Below are 21,827 nucleotides of genomic sequence, written 5' to 3' on the forward strand. Positions count from 1 at the left end.
AAAAGATCCCCTGGCAGTTGGAATTCGATATAAGAGTAGGCGATAGTGCCGCTGTCCGGGCAAAATTTTCCTCATAGCACACTGTATGGCGTATTCCCATTCTTCATTAGCCCAGTATAGGAGCAGAACAGTAGGACGTTAAACCCCATTTCATTTCATTTCGGTATACTCGAAAAACACCCATTAGGCAGGCACTGGGAAAAAATGTCAGGGTATCGCTAACTGACATCCCGACGGCTTGTTGTATTTAGTTTTTAAAATAAGTTGTCTTATTATTATTATCAGGGTATTTCTTTTTTTGAGGGAATCGGACTACTCGGAGTAAACGCACGAGGTTGAGAAGGCGCCCCTATCTCCAAGTCGCATACGCTCTCACCAGCGATCGACACCACAACCACAACCGCAAGCCAGAGTTGACAGGCCAGTTAGAGGTCGACGCGCGACACTCTAGACCACTACCCCCCCCCCTCGACGGCTGCCCGACGGTTTATTGTATGCTAGCTTGAATGAGGGAACGGTTGTTGTTTCTTGATCAAATGGTTAGGCGATTTGAGGGGTGTAAACGTACAAAAGACCCTGAATTAAACGTCGGAAAAAGAAGTTAGAGAAAATAATTAAAGATGCAGTTAGGCTGCAATATGTATGGGAAATGGACACTAAGTAATGAAAACTACATTTTCAAATATGGAGCCTCCCTGAATCACATTTGGTGACCAACCATGGCTTCTAACACCAGTTTATTTATATACAAATATTGATTTTAAGATACAAATGTTAATTTGAGTTTTCAAATGTCGAAATACGACAACAAAATGAAGAAGTAAGAATTACGGACAATAAATTAAGAGCTAAGAAATAAGAACACTGAATAAAAGTCCTCGACTAATAGAATTGTCATCAGCCCGGAACTAGGTGAGATATAGCATCATGAAGTTTATATGTTTTAGCATATAACAAAAACTATGCCTCAAATGGTTCCGGAAAAAATTAATGGTCAGTAGAAGACAAGACCATGCATAATAAATGATTTTTTAAAAAATAAAATATCAATAAGAAATTTGTGGGAAATATTTGAATTTAGGGCAAAAACAATGAGGTTTGATTTTGTACTCTACAATGACCAAAGCTGGTCTTCGTAACCGTAACTACAACTTTATGTGAGGTATAGTTATAACCCAGTGATTCTCAACCAGTGGGACGTGGCACACAGGTGTTCCGCGAGATCTTCCTAAGTGTGCCGCGAAATTTTGAACGGCACACTATAAGAAAATGGGAAAAACCACATGGTCCCAACTGAGAATTCACTGACGTCTACTGATAAGTTCATAGCTGTGGTGTTTTTCTTTATGTAGTTTAAGTATGCTGTTTGACTTGCCATGATTTTATTTTGCAAAATTCAAATATTTTTCATATATATATAGCCAGTGTGTGTTTTCATGTGTTCCAAGGCAAAAGAAGGTTGAGAACGACTGTCATAACCAATGAAGAACTCTGCAAATTTGGTCAAAATCGCCCACACCGCTTGCGCCGGATATTTTAAAATTTTGCATGGTCATCTCGCAACGGCGTTCTTAAATAAAGACGCGAATTGTAATCTAAAGATACTAGTTGATCGACAGTCTCATTTCATGATGCACAACATGTAGGTCCGTAAAGCATCTCCAGGTCGAGGGCCCCCTCCTCCCCAGGGCCTCCAGACAAGAAACTTGGCGAGGGGGCTCGGGCGGGATTTCCAGGGAGTTTCTCTTCCCCCGAGTTCGAAAATGTAAGAGTAGGCCGTAGTGCGGCTGTCCGGGCAAAATTTTCCTCATAACACACTGTATGGCGTATGCCCGTCTTTATTAGCTCATTTCGGATAATTGGGAGTCACTTTGCTAATACACCGAGATTTAACACAACATATGACATACCAAATACATGTACTACCGATCGGGATAGGCCTCGATTACCTGCCGGGATCCGAATACCCTGACGGTAACCAGATTCTCAAACGGAACAAGGCCAGACTGGGCAGCCTAGGTAGCCTATAGTTTTTCATTCACCAATTTTTCCAAAATAAGTGGACTGACAGAATTCGATTCTAAACCTACCCACATTCAGAAAAATCACTTTACGACGAAATAACACTGTAGTTCATTTTATTAATTTTTGACAACATGTTTGTAAAATGAATAAAAAAAACACTCCTCGGCATACCTTCGGACACTTATAGGCTCCGGGCCCCTGGACAAGTGTCGAACGAGCTGTCCCCCTACCCCCTCTCAAGGGCCCTGCTCCAGGTTGTCTCCCATATCTAGTCTTACGGTAAACGATGAAAAGATAAAAGGTATGCGGACACAAACTGATTTCAACACTGGTTTAATAACATTTTAACATTCTAAAATACTTTTCGTCCGCCTTGCGACTATTCATAATAATATCGTGTTGTATATATATATATATATATATATATGAGTGACAGTGAGTGACCCCATTCTTCACCAGACACAATAACATAGCGATGTATATATAGCGATACATACCTTAGACAAGATATATAAGCTAACAACGCTTAGACATGATATAGCCTATATTCCATACTATAGACAATTTATATAGACTATATATTAATATATTAAACAATTTATTAATATAAGCTATATGTTAGACAATTTATTAATATAGGCTATATATATATAGGATATAGGCTATATATTAGACAATTTATTTATATAGGATATAGACTACTATTTATCTCCTATCCTTTCTGTACAGAAAGAAGATAATATATACCCCCGTCATGTGGTCAATTTCTGGAGATTATGAGGGATAGGTTAATATTTGGGATATATTAACTCGTATATCTATCTACTAGGATATCTGTTTGTTATTGTCTTATTGCCGCTGCCCGGGCAAAATTTCTCTCACAGCACGTAGCCTATGACGCTTGATCTTCTTTATTAGCCCAGTCGGAGCAGAACCGTAGGACGTTAAACCCCATTTCATTTGAATTATCAATAGCATGAATATATTTTGGATATTCACTGTAATAGATCTTTGCTGAAATAAATTCAGTATCCGTGACTGGATACCCTACAACACGCTTCCCTTATGAAATCAATGCGCTCCAGTGGTATATGATTTAAGTAACACGGTTGACTGTTTCCATTCATATTTATTTTACTGACTATGATATGATTAGAAGCTGTGCGTGCGGTATAGATTAAAGAAATATCCGTATCCGGTATTAAACCGAAAGTAGAGCTATTCATGGGGAGGAAATATTTCATTACGTCATCATAACTGAGATCTCCACCATTTTGTAGACATATCGTCTCTACTGTTTATATATTCATAGTAAGTAAAATATATGTTACTACTGTTTTATATTGATAACGTATACACCGTGAGACAGTGTGGTATATCGCTAACCTATATTTGTAGTGTAGTGTATGTAGTCTACTCGCACAGTAGAGACCATTAACTGAATACACCCGACTAACGCATTACATATTACACCAGCCAGTCTGTATCATAAATCTATCTCTGTCATTGTTTGTGGTTAATTAAACATGAATTCTACTGCTCCTACTTGTTTTTTATAAATGATAAAAACGAACTGGGGATATTTATGAAAGGAAACGAAGCAGTTCCGACTGACCTAGTACACTGGAAAGAAACAATAGAATATGGGGAATTCCCGTTTGATCATTCGACTAGTGTGATAGTATGGAAGCCTATTCCGGCCATTTTATAATCTCGACGTCCTGCCGCTAAATGTCCAAATGTTTACGAAACTTTGGTGACTATACAAATAGGTTCAATATGAACAATATAATAATAAATTAAAAGTTATAATGGACATTTGAACGGATATTTGAACGGATATTTGAACTGATATTTGCTGTAACAATGAACGCATCCCATAAATTTATCGATTGTTTTGCTATAGATATAAGACTAGAATAATCGATTGTAAACACTTCTTACGTCCTTTCTCTATAGCTACAGAAATGAAATGAAATGAAATGGGGTTTAACCTCCTACTGTTTTGCTCCGAACTGGGCTAATGAAGACGAGCAATACGCCATACAGTGTGCTATGAGGGAAATTAGGCCCGGGCAGGGGCGCTACGGCCTTGAAAGTTGGAAAAAAGTTGCAAAGTTCGATATCTGACCCAATGTAAATTTATGATAGATGAAAAACCAATATAACTAGGGTATCCCAGGCTGTCCGTAAAAGTTAAACGCTCCTCAACAGTTACAACGTAAAACATCCCATGCAAGTGTTAGGTCAGTAGGGGCGTGTCCAAAAATATGATATTGTCTATACATCCATCAAATAACAAAGCACTAACAAATCGTATTGTAACGAAACTGTATTACAGTAATATTGATGAAAGTTGTAACGACAATTAAAGTTTATATCTTGATCTTATACTTATTAACAATGCCATTCAGAGCAACATATTTTGATTTAGAAGACTTTGATTAACAATGCCATACTTTTATTAACAATGCCATTCAGAGCAACGTATTTTGATTTAGAAGACTTTGATTAACAATGCCATACTTTTATTAACAATGCCATTCAGAGCAGCATATTTTGATTTAGAAGACTTTGATTAACAATGCCATACTTTTATTAACAATGCCATTCAGAGCAACATATTTTGATTTAGAAGACTTTGATTAACAATGACATACTTTTATTAACAATGCCATTCAGAGCAGCATATTTTGATTTAGAAGACTTTGATTAACAATGCCATACTTTTATTAACAATGCCATTCAGAGCAACATATTTTGATTTAGAAGACTTTGATTAACAATGCCATACTTTTATTAACAATGCCATTCAGAGCAGCATATTTTGATTTAGAAGACTTTGATTAACAATGCCATACTTTTATTAACAATGCCATTCAGAGCAGCATATTTTGATTTAGAAGACTTTGATTAACAATGCCATACTTTTAGTAACAATGCCATTCAGAGCAGCATATTTTGATTTAGTACACTTTTACCTCGCTGCCCGCAATAAAAGAATACAAGGCATTCCTTTGAGTTTACAAGGTTCTTTAAACTTTCGTTAACTGACTGGGCTCGTGATGTTTTAATCAGAATTTATGTTTACATGACTAGCCAGTCAGTCAGCTGGGGAACGGCCAGAAATCTTGTTTAACGCGACTTATTTGAAACTAAAACCCCTGAACTCCAACAACATTGACAAACTCCCCCAAACTCAAAACAATTATGGTGGGCCACATGAAGAAAAGCAGGGTATGAAATGAAATGGGGTTTAACGTCCTACTCTTCTGCTCGTAAACTGGGCTGATGAAGACGGGCATACGCCACACAGTATGCTATGAGTGACATTTTGCCCGGGCAGTGACGTTACGACCTACTCTTATATCGAATTTCAACTGCCAAGGTTTTTTTTACATGCACGCCAATGTGTACACGGGACCTGGGTTTTTCGTCCCACCGAACGACTAGACAGCTGTCCTATCAGGGTATGGAATACATCAAGAAGTGAATTGTTTGATAATTAATGGTAAGGCTGTATGTAGATATATACTATAGTGCTATAACAATCAATGGTTTTCAGGGGGTGTGGATGACACAGTTTGTGTCGAGTGGACTTTAAACCCCATTTCTCTCTCTCTATCCATAGTTTTCAAAAGAATTTTAAACAAGTCGCACCTTCAACTACCCGAGTACCCTCGATTCATTATATTAGACAATTAAATAAATGTAATTTTTTAGGTTGACTGCGGCATGTGAATGCTGGCTGTAGATTCATTTATGCCCGAAATATCATTTATGGGAGAGGTAAAGGTTGATGTCCCTGAAGTCAATATGGGCAAACCTAAACTATCCGAGTCAATGCTATGTGAAAGCTGCAAGAACAACCTGGATACAGAATCAGTACCTTGCACATGCCCAAGAAGCCCTGATGAGTTAAAACATAGCACATCCATACGCGAAAACAAGGAAAACCAGAAACAAGAAATGTGTCCCATCAGAATGGCCGAATGTGGACATGCAAAGGCTGATGATTCAGAGAACATAGAAACAGAGCAACTACAAAAAGCTGAATCGAACCTAAAAGCTGAACTACAATGTTCTGACACACAAGAGAGTATATTACCAATACAATCATCGGAACGAGATCAACCAAAAGAACAAGTTGTTGACGTGAAACTTTTACAAACTGGATACAATAAGTTGGCAGACGAAAACAGAGAACTCAAAGAGAGGCTTGAAAAACTAGAAAAACTAGAAAAAGAAAAGAAAAGTTCTGAAGGTAATATTTTAACAGCTCCGGGATCTAAAAGTGGGTTATGTATTCCATGTTTATAGACTTAACGTATATTATTCAGTCCGTGGTTTGGGCTCCTCCACCGAAATCCCACTGTATTCAATGTTTACATGTTTACATGTTCACATTTTCTTTGTGACACTCTGCAGGTCACAATGTTTATCAGCTTTTGACGTAACTTGAAATAAAGGTTTATATCTATCCCAATGATGTCGGTCGGTTCTCTTCGATATTCCTGCTTATTCATGGGTTATGGATACCGATTGTACGAAAAATTGTTTGGTTTTTTTTCAGCTTGTGAACACTCTGGAAGTCACAATTTTATCCGATTTTCATGAAACTAAAGATCTATGTTTCTATTAATGTTGGCACACATTAATAGGCACCCTGATTGTTAAATAAACAATCACGTCATTTACTTTTGGAACCTCTAGAGGTCACAATTTTTATTTGATTTTAAAAATCATTGAAACATATCACCATCAAATATATCACCGTAACTATGGTTGAGTTCGAATTTTGTGAAAATCGGACGGAAACTGCCCGACAAAATGGCAGTTGAAATCCCAAGGCTGTGGACTCTCTAGAGGTCACAATTTTTTATCCCATTTTGATGAAACCTAAAGTATATGATTATATTCCAAAGATCTCGGTTCCATTCGATATTGTTGGGTATCGGGCGGTCACTTCGTGGATTATGGCCCAGATTGTATGAAAGTTCGCGTTTTTAGCTTGTGGACATTCTAGAGGTTACAAGTTTTATCGGATTTTGATGAAAATGAAAGTGTATGTTTACACCCCTGTTCCTTGCTTTACTGGTGCATATCGGACCGTAAATTCCTGGATTATGGCGCCTGATTGTAAGAACAGGCGGTTGCCATGCAAGATACGTCCACATTTTGCAAGAGATGGACAGAGAACAAGCTCAAAAAAAAAAAGAAGAAGCGATTTTCGTACAATCAGGGGCCATAATCGAGGAAGTTACGGTCCGATATGGGTGAATATCTACATGAATCGATACTAGTATCTTCCGGATATAAACATATTTTAAGTTTCATCAAAATCAAGTAAAAACTGTTACCTGTAGAGGGTCCACAACCTTGATATTACATACTTTTACACAAACAGCGTACAGGGAGCGGCCATTTTGACGGGCAGTTTCGTTCCGATTTTTTACGAAATTCGAATTCAACCATCATTAGGGTGTAACGTTGACATATGTAAACGTTTTTGAAAATCGGATAATTGTAACCTTTTGAGAGTCCACAAACTAAAAACGTGAGTTTTCGTACAATGATCAGGGGGCCATAATCCCGTACGTTACGGTCCAATATAGGCAAATATCTACAGGAACCAAGATCGTTGGGATTTAAACATAGATGTTGAGTTTCATCAAAATCGGATCAAAATGGTGACCTCTAGAATGTTCCACAAACTTGATACACAATACTTGTACACTATTTGCGTATGAGGAGCGGCCATTTCTATCGGCAGTTTCGGTCCGATTTTCACGAAATTCGAACTCAATCATCATTATGGTGTAACGATGATATATGTGAACGGTTTTACTAATGAGATAAAAATTGTAACCTCTAGCTAAAAACACGATATCATGGGGCCATAATCCAGGAAGTTGCGGTCTGATATGCGCGTGTATCGGCAGGAACCACGGTCGTTGGTTTATAAACATACATTTCAATTACCATCACAATCGGATAAAAATAGTGACCTCTAGAGTATCCACAAGCTAAAAACGTGATTTTTCGTACAATCCAGGAGATTTCGATCCGATACACGCCAATATCGAAAGGATCAGCGATCTTTTGGAGATAAACCTATATTTGAAGTTTCTTCAAATTGTGACCTGTAGAGTGTCCACAAACAAATTGTAAACGGGCGGGGGCAATTTACTGCCCATAAAGCACCCAATAACTTCGAACATACCGTCCAGAAGAGCTCTAACGACGTATTTAGCTATTGGTGGGCATATGCATCGTTACTTATCAACCTGACAAAAACTCATTTATACTTATTAAATCATGTTGATATTTTTACTTACATACAAAGACGAAGGAAGCAAAGTTCTACAGACAATTCCTTTAATTGAGCAGCAAGGCAAAATGTTAGAAGAGGATTATTCCAAAATACGGAATAATATAGAATTCTTGATGGAGGAATTAGATCCGGATGTGTTAATAACTGCCTTGTTTTCAAAATGTGTTCTCACGGAGGATGATGTTGAGGAACTAGATAAGATCGCTGAATCTAGCAAACAAAGATGTGTTAGACAAATGTTAATGAGGTTATTGAGGCGTGGACAAGACGCGTATAAGAAGTTTTTAAAATGTCTTGAACTAAAAGGTTATTGGCAAGCTATAAAACGGCTTGAACCAGACTCTGGTAAGTATAGTTTACATCAATCAGTTGTCATCAGGGAAACAACTTCCCGTTGTCTTCTGACAATCGTTTGTCGTTATTAAAGACAAATTCCCATGAAAGTATTTATATATTATGGTAGTTATTTCCAATAACGCATGGCAAATTTGGTATATATGGAAATACGAGACACTCAATATTGAGTATCATAAGGGGTGTTTGATTCAACGGCGGACAGAGAATTTAATTAGTCTTCGATATTTATGACAAATGAGTAGCTAGTAACGACAAATATAATCTTAAAGATAGACATACCCTCAACCAAGTTCAGCGGCTGCTTTTACAAAATATATGTTTACGGTTCTGGGGTTGTTTCTTGTGATTCAAATGTTTTGAGAGGGAATTGAAGCAAACGTTTGATAGATAAATCAGTTTGATTATGGTTTTAGTCCAAATAGAACATCAAATCACATAGTTTGTAAATAAAAATCTGGAAACTGGTTGATTCAAAACAAAGTTGAAACAGAGTTTATAGACGTCGTTTAAATATAGCCAAGTTTGGACTATTTTGAACTTCCAGAGGCAATTCGTTTCATTCTTTTGGTGACGCGTAGGCAAAAGCTCTCTCACCAAATTTTGACTTCTATAGGCTACTGGACATACAAGTTGGTTTTTATGAGATGAACGTAAGGAAAGAGAAGGTACATATTGTTTAATCAAATCGGATAAATAGGATGGTACCAAAGGATCGTTTAAATAGTTGAAAGTGATTGTGTTAAGTTTGAAATGATGCGTTGATTAACCGGTGACCAATGTAACTGTTTTAGAACAGGTGTAATATGGTCAGATGGTTTGGTGAGAAATACAATTCGAGCTGCTCTATTCTGGATTTTCTGTAGCTGACTTACAAGCGTTTCAGGAAGAGAATACATTAATGAATTACAATAATCTAAAGATGACATAACAAAAGCATTTATTAACATTTTAATGGTATCAAGGTCAATATAGGGTCTAATATAATTGATAATGTCAACAAGAAACTAGTAAAGATGATAAAATAGAGAAACTAGTAAGGATGATAAAATAGAGAAACAAATAAATAAAAACAAATTAGGAGATCGATTCCCCAAAGTAGGATTCAATGATTTACTTGACCTAAGTAGGAGTTAGAAACCTGTCTGTTCTCAGCAGACAGGGTTGAAGCAGAATAAATGAAATGGGATTTAACGCCCTACTGCTGTGCCCCTAATGAAGACGGTCATACAACATACAGTGTGGGACATTTGGCCCAGACAGTGGTGCTTCAACCCACTCGTATATCGAATTCCAACTGCCACGGGATCTTTTACGTGCACGCCAATGTGTACATTGCACCTTGGTTTTTCTTCACATCCGAACGACTAGATACCTGTCGGAAAATCTCCAGGAACTTTCTCGGCTCACACCGGGAGCGAACCCAAACCTGAAGCAATCTCTAGCTGTTTTAATCTTGTTCAGCGAGATCTTAAGTGGGCACAACCATTATATGTTTCCAAACAGCAGGACGTTAAACCTCATTTTATTTCATTTATATGCCTCCACGACAAGAGTTCTGTAAGATATAGTGTTTTGTTTAGCCCTAATAGGCTTCTGTAATAATAGTTTACATAACATTTGAAGCCAAACTAAAGACAATCAATTGACAATTCGGCAATATATAATGATTTTACTACATTTACAGTAAGATACAAGAGCCATATTAAATATCCCGGAGAGACGTTAATCGAATTAATAGATTCTTCCAATCCACATCGTAAAGAATTTATTAATGAAGTAGAAGACAACATAGAAGGTTTATACCCAGAATCTACAGAGTTTGTCATCGTAATAAAACTAGCGTAAGTAATATACAAGTTAATGATATTCACATCCAATAAAACATTAGATCAATTCCCTTAAAACATAAGGGTATTATGAACTGTAAATCTCAAACATTCCAACCCCAATGTGTTGAGGTCGCCTGTCCAACCTCGTTGGTTTTCTCCGAGTCCTCCGGTTTCCTCCCACTGCTAAAGACCCCTACGCGCAAGCGAACTATTGAAATAAAAAATTAAACCATATGTTAGTCCCGAAATGACATAGTTTGTGTCGAGTGGGCGTTAAACCCCATCTCTCTCTCTCTCTCTCTCTCTCTCTCTCTCTCTCTCTCTCTCTCTCAAGTGACATGTAAACGGACTCATAAAGTAAACGCTTTGTATTTTACATAATTATATAGAATTCTGCATTGATGACAATTTGTTTTTCTAATAATGAATCTATTTTACAGCAAGGGATGTGTGCAGGTGACTTTCAGTCTGATATCTTTGAATTCCAACAAGAGTGAAAGTGAACTTCGTCAGATTTTAGAAACGGCCGTGAAATCTGGTTATATTGGAAGGAAAAAAGTATCAACAGAGGGATTTATATTTGAAAAGGTCGAAGAAGGTATTTCATAGTTCCTAGTTTGTAGGAATTATATTTGACATTCGCATTTCCAAATGCTTTTATTATACCTCACATTGGAATATGGTACTATATTATCGTCACTTGTCAGTAAGTTCGTGGGCAATAGTCCGCAATTTCATGGACGCTTTCAGACTAAAGTTATCATCCATCTGGATGACTTGAAATGTTTACACGGTGCTTATGTTCCCGCGACGAAGAGGTCAATTCAAATAATCTGATGCACTTTCTGGAGACGAAATTTATCATCCGAGTGAATTAAAGCCTGTTGATTTTCACCGATTACTGCTGGAGTTAGGACCCTTGATTAAGTTTTAGAAAAATTATGTAGAAGCCGTAGCGGATCAGGTTATAACCCGATTAATACACGGTTTTTAGTTTCTTGCGAGAAAAAACCTATTTATTCGAAAGGCTAAGGGTATCATCTGATTACCAGTACTTGTAGTTAAACTATTCGGCCACCCACGCGATGTAGCTGCTGAGGGAGTATGTTTTTTGGCTGGCAATTTAACTTCACAATTTTAATGGAAGTATTACACACGTGACTAGTTTTGTCACTTGGTCAACTGTATTTTTAAATTGTTCTGTTGAAGGTGATGAACCTACTAGCATGCCGGAACAACATAATATTCAAAATCAATTTACGAACCTAAAGCGGAAGTTGAAAGATACGGAAGAGGATAATTCTAACTTGAGAAAAAAAGTGAGCGAATTAGTAGATGAATGCAAAAAGGCAAAAACACGCCAAGAAGAGGTCGAAAGCGGTAAGCATATATTTGATATTATAATCGAACATTTTCTCATTTGTAGGCAGACTTAAATTTTGCCGGATATATTTAGGTGTTTGATTTGAAGGTCAATATCCAATCCAAAGTAACACCATAATCGTCACTTCACTGGTTTGTGCTAGGAATAAAAAAACGACGTCATGCTAGTTGGAGCACTGAATAATCCTGGGTGTCGTACCCCGGGATGGGGGATAGAAGAACCTTTGATACTTCTGACACCTCCATCCTCACTCCTTCATTGACCTGGTCATAGATCACAATTAAGAGAGAGAGAGAGAGAGAGAGAGAGAGAGAGAGATGGTTTAACTTCAACTCGACACAAACTAGGTCGATTCGGGACTAACATATGGTTCAATTTTATTTCCATAATTCGCGTAGGGGTCAATGCAGAATTCTATATAATTATGTAAAATACAAAGCATTTACTTTATGAGTCCGTTATGACAGAGATATGTGGTTTAACGCCCACTCGACACAGACTATGTCATTTCGGGACTAACATATGGTTTAATTTTTAATTTCAATAGTTTGCTTGCGCGTAGGGGTCTTTAGCAGTGGGAGGAAACCGGAGGACCCGGAGAAAACCCACGAGGTTGGACAGGCGACTCTACTCCTTGTCACATACAACCGGGGATTCGAAACCACACCAGATGACTCAATGACAGGCTTTATGATACAGCACGCACGTGCTAACCATTCAGCCATCCAACCCCCATCACAATTAAGAGGAGATGGAAATGTCTATTATATGTTTACTATGGCCGTCACCGTGGTATTGGGTTTTTAATAACAGACATACGTAGTGTTATAGATTGTAATATTATTTAGTTATTGCCTGTCTCATATTTTATTGCCCAACAACAGTAGGGTCTATTTGTCTTTCCTTTTTATACATCCATATTTTATGAAAGGGTGTATTATTTATCTGTAAAGAACGGCGATCACGGTGGTATAGTGTTTGCGATAACTGACATATCAATATATAATAGAATGTAATAGTATTTGGTGATTGAATGCCGCAGAGGTACTAATATATATTTTGTCCCACACCTATATGTTTCTTTTCAATCCGAGGGCCTGTCTGTCTTCCATGTGGACGTATATTGACGTCGCCCCTTCCGTCCGGTCGAATTTTATTTTTGGACACTCTGGGGTTCATAATTTTTATCCAAATTTGGCGATTCCTTTGGACATTGGCGCATATCGGTTTTTGGTCTCTAAAAATCCTGTGCTTAGATTTTAGCGTATGTGGTTATAACCCTTTAATCGTTGTAATTTCAAATTATAATGATTTTGACATATACTGCAGAATATAGCTAATTCTGGAATAAAATACCATTTGCAAGAACATTACACATAGATTTTCCATAAAATTTTCTCATTCTTAATCCCGTCCCATTAATGGGGCGCTGAAAATCTTGTGGACGCTCTAGAGGTCAAAGTTAATATCCGATTGACTTTAAATTTTTACACAGTGTTTAAGTTCATGAGACGAAGAAGTCTATTCATTTTCAGCGATTTCAGTAATTACTGCCAGAGTTATGGCCCTTGATCACTTTAAAAAATCTTGTGGACGCTCTAGAGGCCACAGTTAATATCCGATTTACTTTAAATTTATACACAGTGTTTAAGGTTATGAGACGAAGGAGCCTATTGATTTTCAGCGATTTCCGATAATTACTGCCAGAGTTACGGCCTTTGATCACTTTGAAAAATCTTGTGGATTCTCTAAAGGCTAAAGTTAATATCTGATTGACTTTATATTTATACATAGTGTTTAAGGTCATGAGACGAAGAAGTCTATTCTTTTTCAGCGATTTTCGATAATAACAGTTATGGCCCTTGATCACTTCAAAAAATCTTGTAAATGCTTTAGAGGCTAAAGCTAATACCCGATTGACTTTAAATTTATCCACATTGTTTGGGGTCATGAGACGAAGAATCATATTGATTTTCAACGATTTCCAATAATTACTGCCAACGTTATGGCCCGTGATCACTTTGAAAAATCTTGTGACGCCCTAGAGGCTACAGTTATCATCCGATTGACTTCAGATTGATACACAGAGTTAAAGATCTTGAGACGAACAAGTATATTGATTTTCAATGAATTTTGATAACTGGAACAGCTAAATCCATGATATTAAATGTTTCGTATATGAACGTTAGCATGGGGCAGAACTTTATAAAAAACAAACAAATTCTAATGGTTTTCTGATAATTACTTTTTAATGTATAATAAATGTTTCATTACCGAAAAAAGTAAAAATATGCGACAACGCTTTAAACGTATTTATGGTCTTTTATCTCTTTACTTACGAGAGTTTAACTTTCACTCGACACAAACTAGGTCTTTTCGGGACAACCCTGATACATGATTTTAATTTTATTTCAATAATTCGCTTGCGTATAGCAGTGGGAGGAAACCAGTGGACCCGGACAAACACCACGAGGTTGGACAGGCGACCCGACTCCTTGTTACGTACAATCGGGGAATCGAAACCACGCCAGCGGACCCGGAAAAAACACCACGAAGTTGGACATGCGACCCCACTCCTTGTCACGTACAACCGGGGAATCGAAACCACGCCAGTTGACTCAATGATATACCTTATGATTCAGCGCGCACGTGTTAACGATTCGGCCATCCTACCCCCCGCATCAGAACTTTAAGGAATATACAAAGTTTGTCCCATTAAGTTGTTTAGCTAGAAAATGTTCAGCCGTTGACAATTCTGTTATGCGACCAAGAGACATACGTTTCTAAGGAATTCAGCATTTACTTTTTTGTCTATTAATAGATTCCCACACCTTTTTAAAATCAACTTATGAAAATCAACTTGGTGAAATATGAATATAATTATATAATCTTGTTTTTCTTCGTTTTTATTATGTGCCTATAGTTTCACTTAACTCAATAACAGACCTTATGATCTAACTTACGCATAAGGGGATCACGGTGGTAAAGTGGGTAAGACGCTGGCTCGCTAGCCTGGAGGTCGGGTGTTCGAACCCTGCATTGGCCGAGAGAGTTCATCCAGATTTTACGGCGTGGTTCCCCCTTGTCAGTGATGCAGGACGCTGGGCCTGACAAGGACAGCTGTCTAGTCATTTGGATGAGACAAAAAACCGAGGTCCCGTGTACACATTGGCGTGCACGTAAAAGATCCCTTGACAGTTGGAATTCGATATAAGAGTAGGCCGCATTGCAGCTGTCCGGGCAAAATTTCCCCCGTAGCACACTATATGGCGTATGCCTGTCGTCATTAGCCCAGCATAGGAGCAGAACAGTAAGACGTTAAACCCCATTTCATTTCATTTTCACGTACTCATTAAACCATCCGGCGAACTAGGCGATATTTCTGCTGTTTTGGGTATACTTTCTTGGCTGGCAATTTACCTTCACAAATGTAATGGAAGTATTATACAAGTGAGAAGTTTCGTCACAGTATCACTGCAGGTCGGCGTATATTTTGTTACTTAGTCAGGCAACGTGAAGTTGGCACGTTATTCGTGATTCGGGATTCGCCAATAACTGTCAACTGTATTTATAAATTCTTCTGTTAAAGGTGATGAACCTATTAGCACGATGGAACAACAGGGTAGTGAAAATCAATTCACGAACCTAAAGCGGAAGTTGAAAGATACGGAAGAGGATAATTCTAACTTAAGGAAACAAGTCAAGGAATTAGAAAATGAATGTAAGAAGTTACAAACACACCACCTAGAAGAAGTTGAAAGCGGTAAGCATATATTTGATAATATAATCAAACATTTTTACATTGGTCAATGGAGTTAAATTTTACCGGATATATTTAGGTGTTTGGTCTGAAGGTCAATGTCCAGTCCAAACTGGGGATCACGTGGCTAAGTGGGTAACACGCTGGCTCGCTAGCCTGGAGGTCGGGTGTTCGATCCCTGCATTGGCCGAGAAAGTTCATCCCGATTTTCCGGCGTGGTTTCCCCTTGTCTAGTCGTTCGAATGGGAGTAGGCCGTAGCGCCGCTGCCCTGGCAAAATTTCCCCTCATAGCACACTGCATGGCGTCTTCATTAGCCCAGTTTAGGAGCAGAACAGTAGGACGTTAAACCCCATTTCATTTCATTTCATTTCCAATTCAAACTAGCACCATAATCGTAACTCCACTGGTTCGTGCTAGAAATAGAAAAAGACGTCATGCTAGTTAGAGAGAGAGAGAAATGGGGTTTAACATCCACTCGACAAGAACTAGGTCATTTCGGGACTAACATATATGGTTTTAATTTTATTTCAATAATTTTCTTGTGCGTAGGGGTCTTTAGCAGTGGGAGGAAACCGGGGGACCCGGAGAAAACCCACGAGGTTGGACAGGCGACCCTACTCCTTGTCACGTACAACCGGGGATTCGAAACCACGCCAGTTGACTCAATGACAGGCTTTATGATACAGCGCGCGCGTGCTAACCATTCGGCCATCCAACCCCCCGTCATGCTAGTTGGAACACTGAATACTCCTGGGTATTGTTTCCCGCCATGGGGATAGAAGTTGCCTGTCTCATTTTTGTTCACGATATATAGGGTGTTTCCTTTTTATACATCCACATTTTGATGTCGTCGCCCCTGTCCGTCCGGACGTCCGGTCACATTTTCATGTGGACATGTTTATATGTACATATGTTGTCGTCGCCCCTGTCACAATTTGTATCCGATTTTGACAAAACTAGAAAAATGTAATCAAAAAATGTAATAATGTCCCAAAGATCTTGGTTCCGTTGGATATTGGCACATTTCCGATTATGGCCCCTGATAGTACCAAAACTATCTTTGTTGGCTTATTAGAATACAATTATGCCCCAAAGATCTCGATTCCTTTGGATATTAGCGCATATCGGATTATGGTGTCTGATTGTGGTCGTTGGATAATGGCGCATATCGGATTATGGTCTCTGATTTGATTTAACTCTTTAAAGGTTGTAATTTCAAATTATTCTGATTGTGACATTATTATAAGCTAAACAGGGCTAAGCCATTTCATTGGTCGATTATTTTGGACAAGATAACTTTAGTTCTAACTGGTGGAGAGTTATGAAATTTAGTGTATAGTTTCACTACCAGGTACTTCAAAACCTTGACTAAGTATAGATAATCAATTTCATTGCTCGATACTTTTGAAAAAGATAAATGTGCAATTAATTAATGTGTGTCATCTATTTATTTTGGAATTTCGGCGGAGGCATCAGCCTCACTGTTGGCTTGCGAGCTCATGAACACGCTAGAGGTCACATTTTTTATCCTATTTTTAAGAAACTAAAAACATAATGTGTATATCCCAAAGATATCTTGTCCTCATTTGGCGCAAGTCAGACCCTAACTGCCTGGATTATGGCCACTGATTCTTTGAGACATATGGTTGAAATGTAATAATCTGGTTTACATATAGTTGCAAAAACTAAATCAATGAAAGTTCAGTTTTAAAGAATGTATTACCGTAATACCTATTTGAATCTAGGTTGCGGTGTCCGCCTACAATATAAAGTTTTGAGAGCCAAGGTACAAAATCATTGTCTCGTCAGTTTCCCAAGAATGCTCAGGTTATATGAATTACATGCATGTTAAATATTAATAAATAGACATTTGACTTCCGACACAGAATTCCTAACTTCATATCACAGTTTTCATCATTTATTCAAATATTTTTGTTTTTTGTTTCAGGGTTACCGTATGTTGAACCCACGGCCATTAAAGACGAGTTTCCACTGCACCATGCTGCTTTATACGCAACTGATATAGAGGAGTTTAAATCTGTTTTGGAAAAACAGGCCAGTAAGATACGTCAGCTTGATAAAGATGGAGACACGCCATTAGATAAGGCTTGTCTATCACAATATTGTCCGATAGAAAAAGTCAAATTGATTGTCTATAAGGGTTATACAGATGCTGAAACACTGGTTGCAATATGTCGTGCTGCACCTAAAAGTTTATTAAGACTTATTTTTTGTATACCCATGAAAGATAAATTGGACGAATCGGTCATTCGTGCCATGACAGAGTTGAGAAAGCAACTAATGGATGGCGATGATATCGATGCCAGAACCCATTCTGATAAAACGTTATTACATTTTGCAAGCGAATACTGTGATATTGAAGCTATGTCGTTTTTGATAGAACATGATTCTGACGTCAGAAGCATAGATACTGATGGTGCTTCACCAATGTTCTATAGCTGTAAATCTGATAACGACCCAGTTCAGAAAATAAACCTTCTCGAAGCACATGGTGCTATAATTGAATCTAAACCAATATTTAATAAAACATTATTGCACACTGCTTGCGAGTTCAGCACATTAACGGCTGTAGTGTTTTTAATAGAACAGGAGGGACTTGACGTTAATGGTCAGGATTCTTATGGTAAATCTCCCTTATACTATTCATGTAAATCTGATAAGCAGCCTATTGAAAAAATCGACTTTCTAAAATCCAAGGGAGCCTCTCTCAAATGTAGTACTATAGATAACTACACGTTGCTACATGCTGCTTGTGATTACAACACAGCTGAGGTAGTGGAACATCTAATTGAGTTAGGGCTGGATGTTGAGAGTGAAGATATTTATCGGTATACGCCTCTCCACTGCTGCTGTAGATCCCCAATAGATCCAATAGACAAAATTAAGAAACTTGCCGACCATGGCGCCAGGTTTCTTATAAAATTCAGACGAGAATATATTGGAATTGCTAGTAAATTTGATCTGACCGACACTGTGGACTTTTTAAAGAGATCGTTGCCCGAAAACGTTGTACCGGAGGCGGCTAATGAAGGGGAAAATGCGATGGACGTCCCCGTTCCAGCAGAACAAATTGCTAGTTGAGCCTACTTAGTTGAATATAACCACACTTGTTGCCTGTGTGATACCTTCATTTACTATTACTCAAATTATGTAATACATGTATTGTCTATATATGGTATTACATGTAATTCCACATACTGCACGCAGCGACCCATCTACGTCATACTTCCCAGAATGTGACACTGCACTGATTATCCGCCATTTAAAACGCTCATGTGATCATTTTGGGGCGGGACTTATCGACTCGAGACCGCTTTGTTTATGACACTCGCGTAAAAGCGATATATAATATGTGCTATGGATAATATTGCAATAAATTCTTTACCATTGTAAACTGTCTTTAGAGTTTCAATCTGTTTATCTTTCAAAACAAGGTTAGATACTCCTAAATTTGTTTTCGCAAATAAAACCGCCTCTGTGAAATTATGTTTCATGGGCGCTGCCATATTGAATAATTAGAGGACTATTTTGTGATTCGGCTTTGATTAGTTTGACATTTTTCATACACACAGCGGCTAAATAAACATATTTAATTTCATTCAATATGACAATAGAAGAGAAATAAATACTTTTAAAAATTTCTAAAAGCATACTCAGTGTTTTCGACTAAAATCGTCGATGTAGGAATTTAAATGTCGGTTAATAAGCTTAGGGCCTATTCTCAGCCGGAGCTAGCTGTAGATAGGCAGCCTAAGTTTGGGATGGTAATTCCATAGATTGTTACTGTTACCTAATAAGGCACCGTCATAACTATTGGGTTAAAACTATGTACTACTTCTACTTTTACTTTGCACATTGTTACTATTACCTTATAAGGGGCTTCCCTATTTATATATTAAATAATGAATTACTTTTACTTTACATATTGTTACTATTACCTTATAAGGGGCTATCCTAATTATATATTAAATAATGAACAAAATGAACTACGTTTACTTTGTATATTTTTACTATTACCTATGTTTACTCTGCAGATAATTACTATTATCTTATAATGGGCTGTCATAACTATATTAAGTTAAAACTAGGGAACTATGTTTACTTTGTATATTTTTACTATTACCTTATAAGGGGCTACCATAACTATATTAAGTTAAAATCAGGGAACTATGTTTACTCTGAAGATAGTTACTATTACCCCATAAGGTATTACCATAAATATATATTAAGTTAAAATAGTTATTATTACCTTATAAGGGACTACCATGACTACGTAAGTTAAAACTAGAATACTACTTTTATTTTACCGATTGCTATTATTATCGTTTCCAAATAATTAGAGAATTAAGTATTTAATCCCAAAATGTCCTCATACTTTATGTCTGTCGTCGACGATTGCAAACTTTACTGAAGATATACAGGTGCGTTAAATCTAAATGCTAAATCTGCCTACTGCAGTAATTTCGTATGGCCCCAGATGCTATATAAATCATTAGTTTGAGAATTAATACACGAGGCTATAATCGGGTGGTTTTCAGCTTCAACGGATTGAAAATTAGTTTATTACCGTGACACTTGTAGCAGTGACAATCGAGATTACGCCCAAGAATGAAGTAATTTGACAGAAATTCGTATCATATTCCCTTTTCATTTTCTATATTTAAACTATATAGTATCATATTCATTGAAATCTGACTTTAGTTATTATTCAGTTGTTTCTCCCTAATGATTAATGAGCTGTTACTTTTGTTTGTATAGTGAGAATTTTCAGCTCGTCATCGTCATCGTACATAAAGTATATTAAACTAGTTTTCGCTATTGATTAATGCCCTGTTACTTTTGTTTGTATAGAGCGAATCGTCAGTTCTTCATCGACATCTGTTTGCATAGCGAGAATTGTCAGCTCTTCATCGACATCTTACATAAAGTATCTTTAAGCAGTTTCCCCCTAGTTGATTAATGCCCTGTTACTTGTGTTTGTATATAAACCTCCTGTTGTTTTTTTTTTGTTTTGTTTTTTTTTTCATTATAATTTGCTTGATAACGTTGATGGGATTCTCAAAGAAATTATCAACGAAACGTTGCTTTACTTAACATAGTAATTGTGTTCCATATTATGTTTTTTTTTGTGTTTACATCATATTATGTTTTTTTTTGTGTTTACATCATTTGTCATCTAAATACTGCTCAAAGAAGGTATGTCCAAGTTCAAGTCTCACGCTCTGTCTTGACTTACTCTCCATTTTGAATACACTGGTTGGAGTTAAATAGTCATTATGCAAGAGCTAAATCTGTCTTTGGGCCTGAAATGTTATATAAATTATTAATTAGACATTTATTAACAAAATAAGATCATAATCAACCCTCGATGGCATCGCTTACTCGAGATTTTAACTAGATTAGAACGGTTCTCCATTTAAAAATTTAATTTAAAAATTGGAAAGCGAGGCTAGTCTCGAATATAACAGAAGCCTGGTTACCACTATGCACATTATTTTTTGTCCAAACTACAAACAGTGATGATTTGGCTCAGAATGAAGTAATTTGACTGAAATTTTCAATATTTTCTTTTTTTATCATCTATTTTTGAATTATTATAGCAAGTATGACCAACTCTTTATTAAACTAATGTATCTTTAAGTATTGGTAATTTGAAATACATAATTTGTTTGAAATTGAATCATAATATTATAGATACTTTATAGGAAATAATTTAACATCTTTAAATTCTTTCGTTTTTATATATTATGTAAAAATATACTATTTTTATGAATTTGTCAATAATATGATAATATTGATCATTATATTAATTTGAGTCATTACATGTGTTATAATAAGTTTATTTTTTTGTAAATCGAAGTTTGATCGTAAAATAAATTATAGTATCACCCACCCTGAAGTATCATTAAATATAGTATCACCCACCCTGAAGTATCATTAAATATAGTATCACCCATCCTGAAGTATCTTTAAATAAAGTATCATCCATCTATCCAGAAGTATCATTAAATTCATAGTAATCTAATGATCGTTAACGTTACCACGAAAACGTGAAAATATAACTGCCTTATCTATGGGCAGTATAGCTGCCGTATCTATGGCAAATATAACTGCCT

The 21,827-nt window shown here is 37.0% G+C and overlaps 1 protein-coding gene across 1 annotated transcript; it reads left to right on the forward strand.

The window, feature by feature from the left end:
• Window positions 1-3,256: 3,256 nt before the first annotated feature.
• Window positions 3,257-21,604, forward strand: LOC126814262 (desmoplakin). The gene is made up of 8 exons (XM_050539309.2): window positions 3,257-3,336; window positions 5,749-6,289; window positions 8,372-8,704; window positions 10,401-10,557; window positions 10,986-11,143; window positions 11,755-11,925; window positions 15,519-15,692; window positions 17,639-21,604. The coding sequence occupies exons 2-8, from the start codon at window positions 5,767-5,769 to the stop codon at window positions 18,790-18,792; spliced, it is 2,670 nt and encodes an 889-aa protein (XP_050395266.2). The 5' UTR covers window positions 3,257-3,336; window positions 5,749-5,766; the 3' UTR covers window positions 18,793-21,604.
• The last annotated feature ends 223 nt before the right edge of the window (window positions 21,605-21,827 follow it).

This window comes from Patella vulgata, chromosome 3 (assembly GCF_932274485.2).
Source record: "Patella vulgata chromosome 3, xgPatVulg1.2, whole genome shotgun sequence".
Taxonomy (NCBI): Eukaryota; Metazoa; Mollusca; class Gastropoda; family Patellidae; genus Patella; species Patella vulgata.

Bases quoted from the DNA above. Each gene is read 5' to 3' on its own strand.
- LOC126814262 (XM_050539309.2), top strand. From the start codon at position 5,767: ATGCTGGCTGTAGATTCATTTATGCCCGAAATATCATTTATGGGAGAG. The intron at 6,290-8,371 runs GTAATATTTTAA...TTACATACAAAG, and splicing joins AGAAAAGAAAAGTTCTGAAG to ACGAAGGAAGCAAAGTTCTA. The intron at 8,705-10,400 runs GTAAGTATAGTT...CTACATTTACAG, and splicing joins ACGGCTTGAACCAGACTCTG to TAAGATACAAGAGCCATATT.